Source organism: Oryctolagus cuniculus, chromosome 1 (genome assembly GCF_964237555.1).
Source record: "Oryctolagus cuniculus chromosome 1, mOryCun1.1, whole genome shotgun sequence".
Classification (NCBI taxonomy): domain Eukaryota; kingdom Metazoa; phylum Chordata; class Mammalia; order Lagomorpha; family Leporidae; genus Oryctolagus; species Oryctolagus cuniculus.
Window position 1 is genome coordinate 18387003 of NC_091432.1, and position 20208 is coordinate 18407210.

The window sequence follows — 20208 nt, forward strand, 5'->3', positions numbered from 1 at the left end:
TTCAGGGACCAGCACAGTGAGCAGTTGATGTGTGGCAGCTGCTAGAATTGCAGGAAGTGGGAGGGGAGGAGAGACACGGTCCAGGTCCAGCCAATGGCATGGGGAAGGTCAGCAGGGCTAGAGCAGCCGAGGGCAGGTGGAGTTGATCTAACTGTCCCAGTCTTTGTCCAGAGCACGGTGTCGGTAGTAGAGTACTCAGAACGGTGACTCGCACATAGTGGATACTCAAAGATACCCTGAATGAATGTCCGCTTGACAGATGTACGGTGTCTCCTGGCTGCCCGTCAGGGTCCTTAGAGGGGGTAAAGTTACATCCCAGGCCCTGAGTCCAACTAGAAATCTCCTCCCCACGGGATGACCAAGTTCACTCCTCTCCCGCTTCTGAAAGTCACTGCTGGCTTCTCAGAAAGCCTGCTGAGTTTGTCGTGTCCCCGCCCTGCTGCCCCTGCATCTTCCCGGCTCAGCTGTTGCTACAGTGTTTTATCTCGGCTTCCTGCTGCCAGGACCAAGCGGTGGGCAGAGATAAGCCGGGGCTCCAGGGAGCGATCAGAGACCAGCATGCGGGGGAGGACGGCTGGGGTGCCCCTTTGCCTGCACAGGCTCCTGGAAAAGGAGCAGATACTCATTACTCCATTCCCACCTGAGTTGCCCAAAGACTTCTTAATCCTGACCCCCTGAGCCCAAGCCACAACACCCCAATTCTCCTCCCGCAGTCGCCTCCACTGTAGCTGCTATCTGTGTTACCTTCCACCCCAGCCTCCTGTGGGAGGAGCCGAACTGAGAAACGGGGATATTTATAAATAGGAAGTGGGCGTAAAGTTCTGCCGTCACCAATGTTTTAAACAAGGCTCATGCCACCTCTCCTCCATTTGAGCTTTGAAATTCCTGTCCACCCCCTCATCTTCCATCTTTCCCAAAACCTGAATTGCTGCTCTCTCCTTGGTCAAAGCCACAATTAGCCTGAATCCCATGGCGGTTCCAGGATGTGACGTGGGTGAAGCATGGGAAATATGTGGATATGCACTCAGCTGTCCAGGGAAAGGCTATTGCCATGACATCAATGCACCTGCCACCTGGTGATAGAACAGTGACTGATGATCCGCTGTGTGTGTTGCCCATTTACCCCTTACCACAAAACAGCTGTTAGGAAAATCCTGCCCTCCTAGTGGGGAAACCGCAGCTCAGTGGGGTTAACTGACTGCCCAGCGCTGGTAAATGACAAAGTCAGGACGCAGACCTGTCCGCCTGTGGGATTTCTAAAAAGCCAAAGCCATGCACACGTATTGAATCCTAGAGATGTTCTACATTATAGTAGTGGAGCAGCTTTTCTTGCGAAATTGTCTGTTTTTATTTCAGAGAAAGAGGAATCCGTCCTCTAGTTCATTCCCCAAATGCCTGCAACCACTGGCAACCAGAGCCAGGAACCCAGAACTAAATCCCAGTTCCCCACATGACTAGAAGGGACCCAAGTACTCGAGCTACCATCTGCTGCCCCAGGAACTGGAAGCAGAGCCGAGTCTGGAGCCCAGGCACTCTGGGGGGGAGCGTGCCCATCCCAAGTGGCATCTTACCTGTTGCACCAAACACCCGCTCAGTTACATTTCAGGAGGAGCTCTTGATTTTATTCCAACAATGAAAAGGGAGTGTTTGACAGCTGCATACCCGGAAGCCCAATTCAAGCTGGCTTTAGTAGAAGCGGAGGCTGTCCGCCCAAGTGACAAATGGCCAGTGGTCACTCCAGCAGTTCAGACAAGGGCATCAGCACACTCACTCTCCCCATTCTTTCAGTCTGCCCATCACTGCCTGGCTTCCCTCTCTCTGTGTAGCAGCAGGCTGCCAACTGGCAGCTCTACTCACGGCTTCTTCGAGCTTGTAATTCCAGAGAAAGAACAAATACCTCTTTGGAGAGCTCCAGCAAAAATCCCCAGGACTCTGGCTCAAAATGCAAGCATCTGTAAACCATTTGGTGTGTCTGAGAAATGGACTACTCTTGTCCCCTGCTGGCCAGACCTGAGTCTCAGGCCCATCCTGGGGGTGGGGGTCCACGGTCAGCCCAGACCCCTAGTGCCCTAGGGCTCGGCCATCCACCTTGAGCTGGACGCTTGTATAACATGAAGGGGCGGGGCTCAGCAAAGGAACGCTGTCTGGGCAAAGACATGCATCACCCCTGCTAACACAGTACATGTGACGCCTGGGATTCCATGAACCTAAGCTGTACGTGGGGAGCTGGCTCGTGTGAAAACTTCTGTGCGCTGGTATGGACACAGATTAGTTCAGTCACCCCATGAGCCAGAGATAATGTCCCCATTTTTTAAGTGAAAAAAAAAATGGAACTCAGAGATGTAACAACGTGCTAATAAGTGGCAGAGCTAGAATTCACACCCGGGTAAGTGAGATTTATACCGCAGCACATGGCCAGTCTAGGAGTGGCACAGTGTCAGTATCCTCTCTTGGGGGGGGTACACAAGCCCCCAGGAAGTGGCTACCGCCCACCTCACTTCCTGTGTCCAGATAGGAGCCACAGGGGGAAGAGGAAAGGCATGTTGGGCATGGAAGGAAGGGGTGATTGATAAATAGTCTGGGAAAATGGATTAAAAGGGGGCTAGCATCGTGGTGTACTGGGCTAAGCCACTGCCTCTGACACCGGCATCCAATATGGGTGCTTGTTTGATACCCGGGTGCTCCACTTCTGATCCAGCTCCCTGCTAATGCGCCTGGGAAAGCAGTGGAAAATGGCTCAAGTGCTTGGGTCCCTGCATCCACGTGGGAGACCCAGAAGAAGCTCCAGGCTCCTGGCTTCAGCCTGGCACTGTCCTGTTCTTCCTTCCGTTGGTTCACCCCCAAATGGCCACTATGGCCGGCGTTGTGCTGATCCGATACCAGGAGCCAGGTGCTTCCTCCTGGTCTCCCATGTAGGTGCATAGGCCCAAGCCCTTGGGCTATCCTCCACTGCCCTCCTGGGCCACAGCAGAGAGCGGGGCTGGAAGAGGAGCAACCGGGACTAGAACCCGGTGCCCATATGGGATGCCAGCGCTGCAGGCAGAGGATTAACCAAGTGAGCCATGGTGCCAGCCCCAGTCTTTTTTTTTTTTTTTTTTTTTAATGAATTGAAAAAAAGAAAAGTTAGAATCCCAAATTTAGCAGCTAGATGGAATATGGTGCAGGAAAGAGAGGAAGCTCTAAAATGGGAAATTAGAGCACCCCCTTTGCAAAAAATCCTGTGTAGAAAACAGAGGGAAAAAACCAGTGTGGCTCAAGCTTCTTTAAAGAATTAAGCTGCGACTGGTTCTGTGGCATAGCAGGTAAAGCCACTGCCTGCAGTGCCGGTATTCCATGTGGGTGCCGGTTTGAGTCCCAGCTGCTCCACTTCCAATCCAGCTCTCTGCTACGGCCTGGGAAAGTAGTGGAAGATGGCCCAAGTCCATGGGGCCCTGCACCCATGTGGGAGACCCGGAAGAAGCTCCTGACTCCTGGCTTCAGATTGGCCCAGTCCCAGCCATTGCAGCCATCGGGGGAGTGAACCAGCAGATGGAAGACTTCCCTCTTTCTTTCTATGCTTCTGCCTCTCTGTAATTCTACATTTCAAATAAATAAATAAATCCTTTAAAAAAAGTAAAGAATTAAGCTGTTGCTTGGGACTCCTGGATCCCATAACAAATGAAGCTCCTGGGATCTGGTCCTACCTCCGTCCTTGCTCCCCATACAGCTTCCTGCTACTGTGCCTGGGAAGCAGCAGGTGATGGCTCAGTTCCTACTGAGGCCCTGCCGCCAGCATGGGAGACCAGGTTGGAGTTCCTGGCTTGTGGCTCTGGCCTCACCCAGCCCTTACTCTTGTGCCCATTTGTGGAGTGGGCCAGCTGATGGCAGATCTCTCTTTTTCTCTCTCACTCTCTTTCTCTCTCTGCTTTTCAAATAAATAAAAATGAATACACATTTTTTTGGAAAGGGTGTAAGGGAAGGCAGGGTGCAGTCCTTGGTAAGCCGACACATGGAGAAGGTGCAGAGACGTCACTGGTTCTATTCAGAGCAGGAGAACTCGGGAGAGGGCAGGGTTCTCTCAGGGATGAGTCAGAGACTGGTGATTGCCCGGGAAAGCAAAATGCCCGGCCCGGTTGTCCTCATCCCCTCCGCACACCCTGGGAGGGGGGAGCCTGTCTGAACTGGGAAAAGCAAAGCAAAGCATGGTTTAGAGAGGAAATTGAAAGCGCACGTAGAAGACAAGGTAATAGGAGAAAAGCCAGGGACCCAGCCTTTCAGAGTGAGCTGCAAATCCCAAGTGGTGAGAAACGTTTGCCGATAGAGCCCAGAGCTCATTCATGTAGCAGAGAAAGCCATGGAATAAAGGGAAATGGCCGTGATGCCGGGGTGCAGAGACAGGCCAGAAAGGGGGGTACATTCTGGAAACTGTAGGTGGGCTGCCCCAATTTATTCTAGAATTTAATATTAAACTATGAATTGGAGCACATCTAGAGAGAGGCACCTTCACTAAAGCTGGACGTGTGGGTAATCACAGTCATACTGACTGCAGTTGGCCACTGATGTATGGAGCACTAGGAAAACGCCTCGGACTACAGTGTCCCTGTTTCCAGGCAGCACGCTGTGAGTTGAGTGAATGGCCCCCAAGCTGGCCCAGGGGGCAGAGTTACAGCCCCTTCAGCAGCTGAGCCCCTGCACCCCACTGGGTTACTCAGCTGGTATAGATCTGGGGAGCTGTCTTTACCTTTGATTTATTTGAGAGACAGAGAACTCCTGTCTGCGTGCAGGTCTGTCACATGGATGGCAGGGACCTAACCCCTTGAGCTATCACCACCACCTCCCAGGATACGCATTAGCAGGAAGCCGGAGCTGGGAACAGAATCCAGGCACTCCGACATGGGACACAGGGGCCTGAACCTCGAGGCCAAATGCCCGCCCCACTCTGGGGAGACGCCTTTGTGCCCAGCTCCCCGCCTCTGTTTGATCAGCTCAGCAGTTCCCAGCGACAGTAGCGCTCACATGTTTGCAGATGGCACCACTGCTGGGAGGATAAGCTAATATTTGGATGTCAGAGTCAAGATTCTAAAATAACTTGAAACAGTGGGCTGGAACCAGCGGGATGGAATTTAAAAGCGAGGTGGGAAGACCTGTGTTGAAGATTTTTTTTTTTAATCAGCTGCACAGCCCAGGGTGCAGAAAGTTCGGCTTCCCAGTGGCAAGGGGGGAAGGGCTGGGGCTTTCAGCTGGCCTCGGGTCCAAGAGGAACCAGGAGGAAGAGGGCAGAGCTGGAAAAGGCAATGCTTCTCCCGCCCGCTTACCTTCTGCGCACAAAGGGGAGAAACGGAGAACCTGGCGGATAGAGACTGCTGTCCGTGGTCCCCATCCTTTCTGCACACACATGAGAAAATGCACCCTTGCTTTTTTTTTTTTTTTTTTTTTTTTTTTTTTTTTTTTTTTGACAGGCAGAGTGGACAGTGAGAGAGAGAGACAGAGAGAAAGGTCTTCCTTTGCCGTTGGTTCACCCTCCAATGGCCGCCGCGGCTGGCGCGCTGCGGCCCGCGCACTGCGCTGATCCGATGGCAGGAGCCAGGAGCCAGGTGCTTTTCCTGGTCTCCCATGGGGTGCAGGGCCCAAGCACCTGGGCCATCCTCCACTGCACTCCCTGGCCACAGCAGAGGGCTGGCCTGGAAGAGGGGCAACCGGGACAGAATCCGGCGCCCCGACCGGGACTAGAACCCGGTGTGCCGGCGCCGCAAGGCGGAGGATTAGCCTAGTGAGCCACCTTGCTTTTTTTTTTTTTAAATTAATTTATTTTATTTGAAAGGCAGAGTTATAGAGAGGCTGAGGCAGAGAGAGAGAGAGAGAGAGAGAGAGAGAGAGAGAGATCATCACTCCCTAGATGGCCGCAACGGCCCAAAGCAAGGAGCCAGGAGCTTCTTCCAGGTCTTCCGCGTGGGTGCAGGGGCCCAAGCACTTGGGCCATTTTCCATGCTTTTCCAGGCCATAGCAGAGAGCTGGATCGGAAGTGGAGCAGCCAGGACACGAACCAGCGCCCACATAGGATAACGGCACTACAGGCAACAGCTTTACCCGCTGTGCCACAGCACCGGCCCTGTACCCTTGCTTTTTATTGTGTCACATATAAGGCAGCAAAGGGTACACCTTGTTTTTTTTTTTTAACTTCACAACAATTTAACTTAGAATTTATTTTATGTCAATAGATTAAATGATCTTTCATTCTCTTATTTTTATTATTTGAGAGACTTAGAGCTCCCTTTCACTGGTTCACTATGCAAATGCCCTGGGTTGGGGAGGGCGCTGAAGCTGAGACCCAGGGACGAAATCCACGTGGGTGCCAGGGACCCAACTCCACTTGAGGTTCCAGCATCAGCAGGAAGCTGCACTCAGGAGCCAGACAGGCATCAAACCAAAGCACCCCAAGGTGGGGCGCCGGGATCCTAATTGGCATCAGGACCCCTAGGCCAGCTGCCTGCTCTGATTCTACATTCTGCTGTGGCAGGTGCACAACATTCCACTGTGTGTATCGTCGTAACATATTTAATAGCTCCCCTATTGCTGGGCATGGAGGCTGTTTCTAGTATTTTGCCATAACAAACAATGCTGCAGTGAACCACTTGTCGTTTTGCTATGATGAACACTTTCCGATTGTGTTCAGCAATGCTAAAATGAATGATGTGTCGGTTCAAATATGTGCACGCGTAGCTGAAGAAGTGCAGTCACTGGGTTAGAGGGCATGCTCTTTGTTGTCATGGGGATGGTGGGGAGGCATCTGGCCAGCAGGTAAGGCCCCACTGGGGCTCCTGTACCCCATGCTGGACTAACTGGGTTTGAGTCCTGCCTTTGCTTCTGATCCCAGCTTCCTACTGAAGTGCACCCTGCAGGGACTCGGAACTTGAACCACCATCTACACTCCTTGGTGCACTGTAGAAAACTGGAAGCAGAGGCTAAGATGAGACTTGATCCCAGACACAGCAACATAGGATGCAGGCACCCCAAGGCACAGCTTAGCCCACTGCACCACAGCGCCTGCCCCTCACCCTCCGGGTTTGGGTCCTGGTCCCACTTCCAATCTCAGCTTCCTGCCAGTGTGCATCCTGATAGGCTGCAGGTCATGACCCAATGCTTGGGTCCCTGCCACCCACGTGGGAGATCCAGATTGAGTTCCAGGCTCCTGGCTTTGGCCCTAACTGTTGCGAGCCTTGAGGGAGTGAACCAGAAGATGGAAGAACTCTGCATCTTTCTGCCTTTCAAATTGAAAACATAAAAAGTTAAAAAAATAATAAGTTCTTAATTTTTGCACACGAGGCCCTATTTTTTCCTTTTGCACTGGTCCTGACTGGGGTGGCTGCCACAACATCAGAACCTTTGTGGGTGGCCTGGGCTTTTCACAGCACGATGGCTGGACTACAAGTGTGAGAGTTTTGAGAGAGAGAGAGAGAGAGAGAGAGAGAGAGAGAGAACGCCAGGTGGAAGTAGCACCACCTTTTGTGGCCTAGCCCAGCTCCTCCTTTTCACGGAGAGTGGCAAGGCCACAGTGTAGGGAGAGCAGGGCGAATGGGAGACGTTGTCAGTGCTTTGGGTTTGCCACCTGCTGTCCTGAACAGGTCAAATTCCTCACCTGGTCTGCACAAGGGCCCAGGAAACCCAGTTTTGCCTCCTCGGTTGGGACTTTTGAACCCTGCTGGGAAAGGACCAAGAAGAGTCGGGAACTCCACGCTCCCAGCCCCGCTCCTGGGTCATTTCCCTGGGCGCTCTCGGGGATTAGAACCATCAGCAGGGGGCCCGGAGCCTAACCCAGGAGCCTGACCCTGGAGGCTGAGAACTCCCAGGGACTCAGCGCCAGACATCTGTTTCTCCTGCTGCATCTCCGCTTGGCTACCGATTCCTCCTCCTTTGTTTCTCCCTGGGGCATATTGCTGTCTTTCTCATTAACTTCCCTCCAGTTCCCAGCACGGTCCCCAGGCTCTGGGCGCTGCTAATTCCCTGTAATCCACTGGCACACCAGGCAGCTAATTAAACGTGTGTGGCATGTTCTCTCCAGCAGGCAGGCTCGGCGTCTTCCTGCTCTGTAGCCTGTCTCGCCCGTTTCTTTTCCCTTCTTAGGGCCCTGTGCGGTTCTGAGCTCTCTGGACGCCGCCCAGCTGTCCCCGCCGTCTGCCCACCTCTCTTCTGGGCACACCTTTGCCTGCAGCTGCCGATCAGAGCTCCATAGCTCTGGATCAGAGCCTCATGCCTCACCGCCATAATTCTGTTCACACCCCCTTCCTTCGTGAACTTGGCCCCGCACAGATCCCTCCCCCAGCCCCCTCTATGCCACCTCCACACCTTTGTTCACCTTCTTACCTCTGCATCTCACCCCCTCACTCTGCCATCTCCACCTCCCTCTCACCTTGTCACAGTCCCTGCCATTATTTAGAACTCCTCTCCGCCGTGACACTTCCCCCATCCCCCAACCCCCATGGGGAATTCTCCCTCCCTGAGCTCCCATAGCGCTTTGCAGCTCCCTCCTAGCACTGATCTCCCATCTGTTATGGTTCTGCTGCCCTTGTTAAATTAGATCTTTGAGTACAGGGTCTAGGTCCTCCCAAGTGCCTACGTCACAGTGCACCTTCCAACACTTCATTGTTTCCTGGCCCAAGGTGGCCTTCATGTCCACATCCCAAGAAGAGGGAGGAGATGAGGAAGAATAAAAAGAATGGGCCTAGGGCCAGCGCTGTGGCATAGTGGGTAAAGCCGCTGCCTGCAGTGCCAGCATCCCAGTTGGGCACCGGTTCAACTCCCAGCTGCTCCACTTCCGATCCAGCTCTCTGCTGTGGCCTGGGAAAGCAGTAGAAGATGGCCCAAGTGCTTGGGCCCCTGCACCTGTATGGGAGACCCGGAAGAAATCCCTGGCTCCTGGCTTTGGATTGGTGCAGATCCAGCTGTTGTGGCCAACTGGGGAGTGAACCAATGGATGGAAGGCCTCTCTCTCTCTCTCTCTGCCTCTCATTCTCTCTCTGTGTAACTCTGACCTTCAAGTAAATAAATAAAATCTTTAAAAAAAAAAAAAAAGTGGGCCTGCCAGTCAAGTCGGCCGCCTTCTAGCACTTCCTCTCCCGGTGCTTTCTGCAGACATCTCGATGACCACGCTTAGCCACAGGAGAACCTGAGTACACGGCTCCCTTCAGCAGGTCACCCCTTACTTTACGGATGAAAAAGAAAAGGCCCAGAAAGTTGTCAGAGAGAAGCAGGATGTAGGCCTAGAGGTTAAGGTCTGGGGTTTGGAAATAGACGAACCTGGTTTGAATCCTACCCCTGCAGTAACCTTTACTCCTCATTTGTTTTGTTGTATTTATTTTATTTGAAAGTCAGAGTTAAACACACACACACACACACACACACACACACACAGAATCTTCCATCCACACTGTTCCTTTCCCCAGATGGCTGCAATGGCTGGGGCTGGGCCAGGCCAGTCAGGAGCTTCATCTGCATCTCCTACATGGGTTGGAGGGGTCCAAACACTTAGGCCATCTTCTGCTGCTTTCCCCAGGCCATTAGCAAGGAGATGGATCAGAAGTGAAGCAACTGGGACACGAACAGGCGCCCATATGGGATGCTGGTGCTGCAGTCAGCAACTTTACCTGCTGCGCCACAGCGCTGGGCTGTACTCCTCATTTGTGAAATTGGACTAGTGATACCTACTCCCACTCGGGGGGTAAGAAAATTAAATAGAGGAATAGAGCACGCAACATGGCCAGGTGCGTTGTTCATGGTCCTAGTTTGGCTCTTCCTAAGAGCAGGCCGTGACGCAAGGATCTGGGTGCCAGTGGCAACCCCAAGGAGCAGGGTGAGGGAATGGGGAAGTGAGGCAAGGCAGGCAGGAAAGAAAACAGAGCATCCGGACGGGAATGGATTTGCACACTGGAAAAATGTACTCAACTCTGCCCTAGCTTCCGTCAGACTGTACAAGCCTCTCCGCTGGGAATCAGAGGTGTCCACGGCAGGGCCAGGAAGCTGTGGTCCTCATCCATCGCCTTCAGTGCTCTGGCCTGCCCTGCACCTACTGCCATGGCCCTTGGGAGGGACACACAGGAAGCACACTCAGGTGCAGGTGCCCTCCAGCCAGGCCTGGCCTGTGGGCGGGGCACAGACAGCAGTAATAAGACACCTGCTCTTCGAATGCGCTCTTTTGCTCACACAGCAAAGTAGGAGCTGCAACCTAGCCTCTCTCCTTCTTCTTTGCATCCTACCCTCTCTGTGAACTCTGTGGCCACCGCGCCCTCACTTCCCTGCAGTGCTCCCCCGGCCCTCCCCCCTCAGTTTCCCCTCCACACCCTCCAGCTCCTGGCATCATCTTTCTCAGTTCCTTTTCCCATCCCAATCCCCCTGAAGCAAGTCTTGCTGTCCCTGCCCCGGCCACCCCCAGGGAAAGTGTCAAAGGGCTTCCAGCCAGAGCCATGCCCCATTTGGGACATCACCCGCTTGCCTTCTGCCCTCCCCTCCCACCGGTGGGGTCACAGAAGGGGTAAGATGCCCTAGGGAGGGTTGTGGCTGCATCCCCGCCTTTCTCTGTCTTATGCCTCCCTGCAGACCTGTGGTGAGAGCTTTCCAAGCTGGTGAAGGGGACAGGTGTGACCTAACAAGGGCTGGACAGAAGCCTCGCCCTGTGACTCCCAATATCCACGTTATCCAGCCGGGAACGCCTCCACCAGTGCTTTACAGTCATTTCTTTTTCTTTCTTTAAGATTTATTTGAAAGTCAGGGAGGGAGAGAGAGAGAGAGAGAGAGAGAGAGAGAGAATTTCTGTGAGCTGATCACCTCCCCAGATGGCCGCAATGGCCAGTGCTGGGCCAGGCCAAAGTCAGGAGCCTGGAACTCCATCTGGGTCTCCCATGTGGGTGCCAGGGGCCCAGGCACTTAGGTCATCTTCCTTTGCTTTTCCCAGGCCATTAGCAGGGAGCTGGATTGGAAGCAGAGCAGTCGGGACCCAAACCAAAGCCCTTATAGGATGCTGGCACTGCAGGTGGGGGTCTTATCTGCTACACGACAATGCCGGCCCCTAGCAAGCCACAACGCTGACACCCACCCGCCCCGCAGGAACCTTTTTAAAAGTTTTAATTTTCATGTTATTTGAAATACACACACACATACACAGAGGAAAAAGAGGCAGAGAGAGTGACATAGGCAGCAACAGAGAAAGTCAAAGATCTTCCATCTGCTGGTTCATGCCCCAGATACCAGCAACAGCCAGGGCCAGGTCAGGCTAAAGCCAGGAGGAGCCCAGGACTGAATCCAGGTCTCCCACACCGATGGCAGGGACCCAAGCACCGGAGCCACCACTGGCTGCCTCCCCTGGCCTACATTAGCAGGAAGCTGGAACTGGAAGCAGAGCTGGGACTCGAATCCATGCACTCCAGTATGGGATGTGGGCTCTGTCCCAACCGGTGCCTTAACCATTGGGCCAAGTGCCTGCCACCAGCAGGTATCTCTCCAGCAGGAAATTCAGTTCTGCCCACAAAGATTCTCCTCGCTCACGGCCCCTGCCAGGGCTGCAGACTTCGCCTTCTTCCAAGGCGGGATGGGCTTTTTCACACTCGGCGGGAAGGAAGGAAAACCAGGTCATTAAGCTCTTCCCCCGTGCTGGTGACATTGACCCCGTCCCCAAGGCCACTGAGGCTGGACAGGTGTCCCAGCCCAAATCTCACCTCCCACTTTCCTTGCCGCCTAGAGCCCGGCCGGGTCCAGTCCCCGGGTCCTGCTCCCATCACATTGGGGAGGAAGCTGGAACGCAGAGGGCCCTGGACCACCCTCAGTGTCCCCTCTGCTAACTTGTGTAGATGACGCCTGCTGTCCAGACCGGAGCAGGAGGCTCTGGGGAAGGGTCCGGCGCTCGGCGCACGCTCCGTGCGGTGGCCCCGCTCCCCCTGCTCGGCGCCCCTCCCGCTCACTTCTCTCCCCTCCTTTCCCCCTGCCCGTCTCTCCCCGGCCTCTCCTCCGCCTCCCCGCTCGCTGGACTCGCTCCGGAGCGGTCCTTCCCCTTCCCTCGCGCTTCTCCGCGCCCCGTGTCCCTGCCGCCGCCGCCGCCGCCGCCTCCTCGGGCCCCGGAGGAGCGACCCGAGCCCCCGCCGCCCCCGCCAGGCCCGGCGCCGCCGCAGCGCGGGCGGTCAGTGCGCAGCCCCGGCGCCCGGCCGGAGCGCGGAGCCCGCACCCGGCTCGCGGGCTCGGACCGAAGCCGATCCGACCGCCGCCCCCAACCAGGTGAGCGCAGCTCCGGGGGAGGCGGGCGAACCCTCTTTACCGCAAGCGGGGGCGGCCGAAGGCGCGGAGAAATTGGGTCCTTTTTCTCCGAAAGGAGGATCTGGGAGGTTTTTCATGAAAGAGGCTCAAGGGCTTCCACTCCGAAGGGATGGAGGGAGGGAGGGTCTGGGGGAGACGGGGTCCGGGGCGAGCCTTTGTGGGGGACGTTTTCGCATGGAAAATGATTAATTGGCTTATTGGACGAAAGCGGGGCTTATCTTCTGGAAAGGATGAGGGGCTTCGAGGCGGGGAGAGGGGGGTCTGGCGGAGCTCGGGGGGCTAGCTGGGGAGTGGGCGCTGGGCAGGAGGGGGGGCTCGAGATGCCTGCAGTCCGACATCGCTGCACCTCCCCGGTTGGCTCCGGGGCTCTGGTCTGCCCAGCTCCCTGTGTCCCGGTTCTGTTCTCTTTGAAGATGACTATTTTGAGCCCCACCTGGACAGACCCAGGAATAGCCATTTCCTTCCCTGGGGCTCTGAGCCCCACAGGCGCCCCCATCTCTGATCTGCTCAGGGCAGGGGGTTTGTGGGAGGGATGGGGATCTGAGAAACAGGCAGTGGTGGGGGAACCAGAGGCTGGGCACTGGGTACTGGTGGGCTGCACCCAGCTTTGGGGGGGAGGTGGCTGGGGTGGGGTGGGCTGGGCAGGTGTCCCTGCTTGGAAAGCATCCGGGCCAGGAAGCATTGAGCTGTTCCCTGCTCCCAGAAGATGGAATGCTGGAGGCTTTTGTTTGCTTGCTTGCTTGCTTGCCTTTTTCTTCCCCCATACTCCCCGGACTCATTCCCTAGCCTCCTCTCCTTTTTCTGCAAAAAAGGGAAAGTGAGGCAGAGGACAGGTTGGCTGGAGATACCTGTTCCTACAAGGGAAGAGTGGTGGAGAGCAAGGCACGGTGAATTTAGGGTTAAAAAAAAAAAAAAAAAACTCAGTTCAAGGCTGGCCTCAGTGCTCCCTGAGTGACCTTGGACCAGAGCGCTTCCCTTGTTGGGCCTCAGCTTTCTCATCTGTGAAATGGGCCCACCTCCCTTGCAGGTTTGCAGAGACCAGATGCACCCAGAGGAGCTCTGTAAAAGGCACAATCCCGGACACCTGTGAGGTGCAGGCCTCGTTCTCCATGAGCCCCCGTCCCTCCCCACTGCCCACACCAGGGGTACTGCTAACCCACTGGGCGTCTTCATGAGAATTAGAGAAAGCAGCTCCTCAGAAAGGAGACCTTGTGCAGCTGGACTAGTGACTTGGGGTCTTTATTCGGAGAGTCAGGAAGGCGTACTCCACCCCGGAACTACCTGCCCCGACAGCTGGGCAGGTGGACCATGAGCTGGGTTCCAGCTCCCACAGCCCATCAGCTGCACCTGGCACTTCCTCTTGGTGGGCCCCGGCGTCTCCAGGAGACACAACAACGCTGCACACTCTTGGTGCGTCTTCTAGAGGATTCCACGTTGCAGGCCGGCTCCACTTCAGTGCTGTAAGCTGCTTGAGCCCCGTTGCAGCAGGGGGCACACTGGGGTCCCCATCAGGGGCTCCCCGGCATTAGGCTGTGCCTTCCCAAGCTCTCAGGGCTAAGGGCCTCTGCGTCCCTCACCTCACGCTTCCCTGGACCCCACTGCCTTTTTCAGGGCCGAGCAAAGCCATGCACAAACCAGGTTCCCATCTGCCACCTCAGCATCCTCACTGAGCCCGAGAGGCGGGTCTCTGCCCAGAGAAGTTAAGCAACTTGCCGAAATTTGCAGAGCTTGTGAGGCAGCCAGCCAGGCGGGAGCTGAGCCGGGGACCAGCCGTCTGTCCTCTCCACTCCGCCACGACTGGCATACACAGCTGCCGGCATTTTGCTAGCCATCTCTCCCCAACAGTCCCTGGCTCTCTCCTGTCTGAGCAGAGGAAAACGAGTCTCCTTCTTTTTGACTCCGATTCTCGCGGGAGGAAGTAACCTCAAGGCCCAAGTGGACTGGCCTCCCCAGTGCGGGAAAAGCCCTAGGCGGCCCAGACAGAGGTCTGGTAGCGGAGCTGACTGTGGGCGGGGGAGGTGTGGGGTTTGGTCAGAGGCTGGGCACAGGGTCAGGGGCAAACTTGCTGTCCAGATGTGGGCTGGAACAGAAACGGTCAGGGAGGACATCCACACAGAGGGCCGGTGCCTGCACGAGCCATCGGAAAGTGTCACCAACGAGGGCCCCCTGAACACCAGGGCCCGTGGGGTGCCACCGGGAGGGGGAGGGGTGAGTCTGCCCTACAGGACTGTAGGCCCCTTAAAATCCAGGTGGTTCTCAAAGGATGGTCCCTAGACCCACAGCAACCTGTCAGAAACGCAAATCATCAGGTCCCATCCTTGGCCAACTTGTCCCTGGGGCACTGAGGCCCGCTCAAGTCCAGGCCAAGTGTGTAGGAAGATGTAGCCGTGGGCCATGGGCCGGGCTGGAAGGGCCCCGCACCCCGTGCCAGAGGGCCGCCCATTCATGCTGCGTCTCCCCTCGCAGGTGCCATGCTGCCGCTCCTGCTGGGCCTGCTGGGCCCGGCCGCCTGCTTGGCCCTGGGCCCGGCCGCGGGCTCCTCGGAGCTGCGCTCCGCCTTCTCGGCTGCCCGCACCACCCCGCTGGAGGGCACGTCGGAGATGGCCGTGACCTTCGACAAGGTGTACGTGAACATCGGCGGCGACTTCGACGCGGCCACGGGCCAGTTCCGCTGCCGCGTGCCGGGAGCCTACTTCTTCTCGTTCACGGCGGGCAAGGCCCCGCACAAGAGCCTGTCGGTGATGCTGGTGCGCAACCGCGACGAAGTGCAGGCGCTGGCCTTCGACGAGCAGCGGCGGCCCGGCGCGCGGCGCGCCGCCAGCCAGAGCGCCATGCTGCAGCTCGACTATGGCGACACGGTGTGGCTGCGGCTGCACGGCGCGCCGCAGTACGCGCTCGGGGCGCCGGGCGCCACCTTCAGCGGCTACCTGGTGTACGCCGACGCCGACGCCGACGCGCCCGCGCGCGGGCAGCCCGCGCCCCCGGAGCCGCGCTCGGCCTTCTCGGCGGCGCGCACGCGCAGCCTGGTGGGCTCGGACGCCGGCCCCGGCCCGCGGCACCGGCCGCTGGCCTTCGACACCGAGCTGGTCAACATCGGCGGCGACTTCGACGCGGCGGCCGGCGTGTTCCGCTGCCGCCTGCCCGGCGCCTACTTCTTCAGCTTCACGCTGGGCAAGCTGCCGCGCAAGACGCTGTCGGTGAAGCTGATGAAGAACCGCGACGAGGTGCAGGCCATGATTTACGACGACGGCGCGTCGCGGCGCCGCGAGATGCAGAGCCAGAGCGTGATGCTGGCGCTGCGGCGCGGCGACGCCGTCTGGCTGCTCAGCCACGACCACGACGGCTACGGCGCCTACAGCAACCACGGCAAGTACATCACCTTCTCCGGCTTCCTGGTGTACCCCGACCTCGCCGCCACCGGCCCGCCGGGCCTCGGGCCCTCGGAGCTCTGAGCCCCACCCCGGGAGGGGGGTAGTGCGAGCCCTAGCGTGGCCGCCCAGCCCAGCGCGTTGCGACTCCGCCAATAAAGTGCACCTGCGCCTGCCGGCCTGAGGCTCCAGAACTGTGTCCAGACTGCCGTGTGATGGGGGGGGGGGGGGGGGGAGGGTAGCGGCTGCTGCAGCCCCCGGGGGCGCAACGTGGGAAGAGGCTGGAGGTCAGGGGTAGGATTCCGCCAGGCCCTGGTAGGGGAGGGGGTGGGAATTTGTCAGAGGCGCATTCCCTGGACCCATCGTGGTTCCTCTGCCACGTCCCTGGCCTGGCCCAGTGCTCCCTCCATCTGACTCCTGCCGTTCTTAGGGCCTGGCTGATTCCTTATGGTGACAAAGGACAGCATCCTACTACCTCTGCCCCGGGCCCGAGAGCCCAGACGACAGTCCACTCCTTGCAGTAGGGTGAGGCTACCTGGTTGCCCAGGCTCCTGCCTCCTTCCCTCCCCCTCCACCCCCCGCATAGGAGGGTGACTTGCTCAGGTCGAGAGTTAGAAAGAGGAGGACACAGGCTCCGGGGGCCAGAACAGGGCATTTTATGGAGGGGCCACAGACAAGCGGGCTACGTGTACCCCAGCTGCTCTCTCTCCATCCTCTCGAGACTTGCTTGTTGACATGGACCAAAAGACAGCCCTCTCCCCAAAGAGGTAGTGATCCTTTGCCCATTTCTCTCTGGTCCTCCAACAGACAGAATCCCCCCAATCCAGTCCATTCTCCCAACCCCGGTGGGGAGCTCAGAGGCTCAGGAACCCAGAGCTTTGGCTGGGTTTTGAAGGGGCATCTAAATGAGGAGGGGGTCCCAGGGATGCCTCAAGACCTGGCACACACTGCCTGGGTGGGAGTTGGAGGGTGTGACCTGGCCCTACTTGGGGGCAGCTTCCCTTTCAGCGTCTCAATCTTACTTCTCAGCCTACATGTCCTGCCCCTTGCTCTGTGCCTGTCACCTGGGCTTTTAGCCTGTCAGGGTGCAGGGGACAAGACGGGGTGGGGACAAGCAGAGAGCTGCAGCAGAGGATGCAAGCCACACCCAGAGATCTGAACAAGGTGCCACATGGAAGCCCCTGCCGGGGATGGGTCTGGCACAGGTGGTGGTGGTGATGGGAGGTGGGGGAGGGGAATGGCAGGTGAAAGGGAAGGGTCAAGGGAAGGGGTCAAGGACGGAAGCCCAGGGCACCAGTGTTAGGGGCTGGCCCTGGGGGCAGAATCCCTTGCACAGGTCCCACAGTGTTTCCTGTGCCAGGAGGGCAAAGACCTGGGCCCAGCGACCCCTCTCCTCGGCCTCACTGGCTGCGTGGAGCCGGTAGACACAGGAGAGGCCCGTGAGGAGCAGCTGTTCAAAGTCCCAAGGGCTAAGAGGAGGCCCCTTCCGCAGGTCCTGGAGCTGCTGCAGCCGCTGCTCAGCACCCTCCAAGTCGCTGGGCACGCGGTGCTGCAGGAGGAGCCCGAGTCGGCGGCCGGGACGTGTGGACGCTAGTTCCTCATCCTGGATGCGCAGCTGCCCCATGACATCCAGCTCCAGCCCGGCCCAGAGCAGCTGCAAGGGGAACCGTGTGAGGGGTGGGGCTGTGGCCTGGGGAGCAGGGCGGGGGGCACAAGCAGGCAGTAGTAGGACCCATCCTGGGTTACCCTCCCGACCCCAGCAGACCCACTCAGAGACATCCCCCTCCCCAACCCTGAGCTTAGGGACTTCTGGACACTCCTACCCCCGGGACCCAGGCTGCGAGGAGTGAATGACCTCAAACATCACTTCCGGGGCCGCTGGCTCCTGCAGACCACCTCCCATGCTGGTGCTGTCCGGGGGCTGCCCTGGGGCAGCAGAGAGAAGTCAGGCCTCAGCCACACTCCACCTTGAACACCCCAGCCTCCTAGCAGCTGCCTGGTGGGGGGCCCTCCTGGCTCTTCCATCTGGCAAAGGGCAGGAATGCCATCCCCTGCCCCTCCCCCATGCACAGACACGCATGTGGCTGGCCGTTCAGCCTCCCAGGCTTGGGTCTTGTGATCTCCAGAGTGTCACACCAAGCCCAGTTACCATCTCGGCAAATACCCAGGACTCCTCCTTCAACTTGCACAATGCCCTTGGTAAAGAGCTCCTGGCCAACGGGTCACAAGACCCTGCCCCTGCCTCCCCCCCCACCACAACTTTCTGGTGACAGTGTGACCCAAAACAGTGCCAGAGGCCCCAAAGGCAGGGACCTCTCCAGGAAGTGCCTCCTCTTTCAGTTGTGTGCACAGCTGGGAGGCTCAGGCAGGGCAGAGTGTCGGTGGCACCTTCTGCCACCCCAGCCCTTGCAACGATTGTCCCAAGCCCAGGACAGGTCAAGAGACTCTGCCTGGGACATCAGCTGGATAAGCCAAAGCCTCAACTCTGTAGCCAATGTTCAGGGTACAAAGAGCTATTGCCCTAGGCTGCATCACCTGCACTTCTAGTTTGGGGCATGGGCCCCCACCATCACCCACCACAGCACACATCAGCCTAGCAGCCCACAGTTCTTGTGCCCTCAAATAGAGCCGACCGTAACTGCTGCTGGCAGTGGCCTGCCTTGGCTCCTAGCCACCCACCATGAAGCCCAGGTACCTGTGTGTTGTGGGGTTGTAGCCACCCCGGGGAGAAGGAGACAGATGGCTACCACTGGGTAAACCAGGAACTGCTGCACCTCAGCCATCGCCCACCACGTCCTGAGTCCGCTTTCCTCTGCCCGCCGCCCCGCCACGCCTCCAGCTTTCCACTGCCGCCTGCCCCGGCGTTGCACTGTGTGCCTTCAGTGCTGAACAGGGAGGAGCTGGCTGTGGCCTCCGTCCCTCTTTCCATCACTTAGGAATGAGAACTCTTTGGTTGTTGGCAGCAGTAGCCTGTTCCTGCCCAGATGGGCAGGATGCTTAGTCAATAGGAAAAGGGAGTTTGGTAGCCAACAGCTCCAGCTTGGCCCTCTCAAGGAACAGAAAGATTTCGGCCAATAACACTACCCTACTGTCTGTCCTCACCCTCAAAATATCCTGTAACTGAGGCCGGCCCCCCAACACCCTGTCTAGCTCCGCCCAGCCTCCAGGGAGCCCCTCAGCCGCTAAGAGCATCAGCTGCAAAGCCTCAGCCTCTAATCGCGTGGCGAGCTAGCTGGGCGGCCCCCGGAAGGCAGAGCCAAGAACTCCTCTTTTTTTTTTTTTTTTTTTTTTTTTTTTTTGACAGGCAGAGTGGACAGTGAGAGAGAGAGAGGTCTTCCTTTGCCGTTGGTTCACCCTCCAATGGCCGCCACAGCCGGCGCACCGCGCTGATCTGATGGCAGGAGCCAGGTACTTATCCTGGTCTCCCATGGGGTGCAGGGCCCAAGCACTTGGGCCATCCTCCACTGCACTCCCTGGCCACAGCAGAGAGCTGGCCTGGAAGAGGGGCAACCGGGACAGAATCCGGCGCCCCAACCGGGACTAGAACCCGGTGTGCCGGCGCCGCAAGGCGTAGGATTAGCCTAGTGAGCCATGGCGCCGGCCGAACTCCTGACTCTTGATACTCAGCCACGGGCCAACCTGACTCTGGACCAGCTGGGGCAGGGAGTGCTGTCTGCTGGGAAACAGCTAAACCTGCGGCTCCTGAGAGTTTTTTTGCCCCAGCCTTGTTTCTCTTCTACTTGCCAGCAACATTCTCAGCTCAGGCCAGAAACCAGGAAGACTGCTTTACTCTCAGGTGGACTGCGTTGCGGTACTGCGGGTTAAGCCACTACTCGGGACACAGGCATCCCGTAAGAGTGATGGTTTGAATCCTGCTTGCTCTACTTCTCACCCAGCTCCTTGCTAATGCACCTGGAAAGCTAGTGAAAGACAGCTCAAGTACTTGGGCCCCTGCCATTCATGTGGAAGCCCACGATGAAGTTCCTGGCTCCTGGCTCCTGGCTCCTGGCTTCAGCCTGGTCCAGCCCTGGCTGTTGTGGCCATTTGGGGAGTGAAGCATAAGATGGAAGACCTATGTTTCTCCATCTCTCCCTCTCTCTTTGTAGCTCTGCCTTTCAAATAGATAAATAAAAATCAGAAGAAATTTTTAAAAAGTGATGGACTGTCAGGCAATAGGGAATAAGACGCATGGTTCAAGATTCAAAAATTAAGGGGGCAGGTGTTTGGAAAAGCAGTTAAGACACCACTTGGGACATCCTGTGTCTACATCCTATGCTGGTGCCTGCATTCAAGTCCCAGCCTCACTTCTGAATGCAGGCTCCTGCTAAGGAGCACCCTGGGAGGAGGCAGGTGATGGCTCAAATAGTTGAGTCCCTGCCACCAATGTGAGATCTAGATGGAGTTCGGGGCTTCTGGCTTCTGCTGGGCCCAGCACTGGCTGCTGCAGGCAACTGGGAACTGAACCATCAGATGGAAGATCTTTCTATCTGTCCCTGTCTCTCTCTGCCTTTCAAATAAAGAACGATTAAAAAGTTAAAAACAAACAAACAAACAAACAAACAAA

The 20208-nt window shown here is 57.3% G+C and overlaps 2 protein-coding genes across 4 annotated transcripts; one reads left to right on the forward strand and one right to left on the reverse strand.

The window, feature by feature from the left end:
* Nucleotides 1–11750: 11750 nt before the first annotated feature.
* C1QTNF4 (C1q and TNF related 4) lies at nt 11751–15838 on the forward strand. Its single transcript, XM_008270704.4, has 2 exons — nt 11751–12237; nt 14743–15838. Exons 1-2 carry the CDS (start codon nt 11817–11819, stop codon nt 15726–15728), a joined length of 1407 nt encoding a protein of 468 aa, XP_008268926.3. The 5' UTR covers nt 11751–11816; the 3' UTR covers nt 15729–15838.
* Nucleotides 15839–16277: 439 nt separating this feature from the next.
* On the reverse strand, nt 16278–18658 carry FAM180B (family with sequence similarity 180 member B). Of its 3 annotated transcripts, XM_002709102.5 has the most exons (3): nt 18340–18658; nt 17500–17570; nt 16278–17298 (listed from the first exon to the last, which is right to left on the reverse strand). In XM_002709102.5, the coding sequence occupies exons 1-3, from the start codon at nt 18425–18427 to the stop codon at nt 16903–16905; spliced, it is 555 nt and encodes a 184-aa protein (XP_002709148.2). In that variant the 5' UTR covers nt 18428–18658; the 3' UTR covers nt 16278–16902. The 3 variants fall into 3 exon arrangements, with proteins under 3 accessions (XP_002709148.2, XP_051709331.2, XP_069926549.1); XM_051853371.2 differs by lacking the exon at nt 17500–17570 and having other exon boundaries at nt 18340–18478; XM_070070448.1 differs by lacking the exon at nt 18340–18658 and having other exon boundaries at nt 17468–17575.
* Between the last annotated feature and the right edge of the window lie 1550 nt (nt 18659–20208).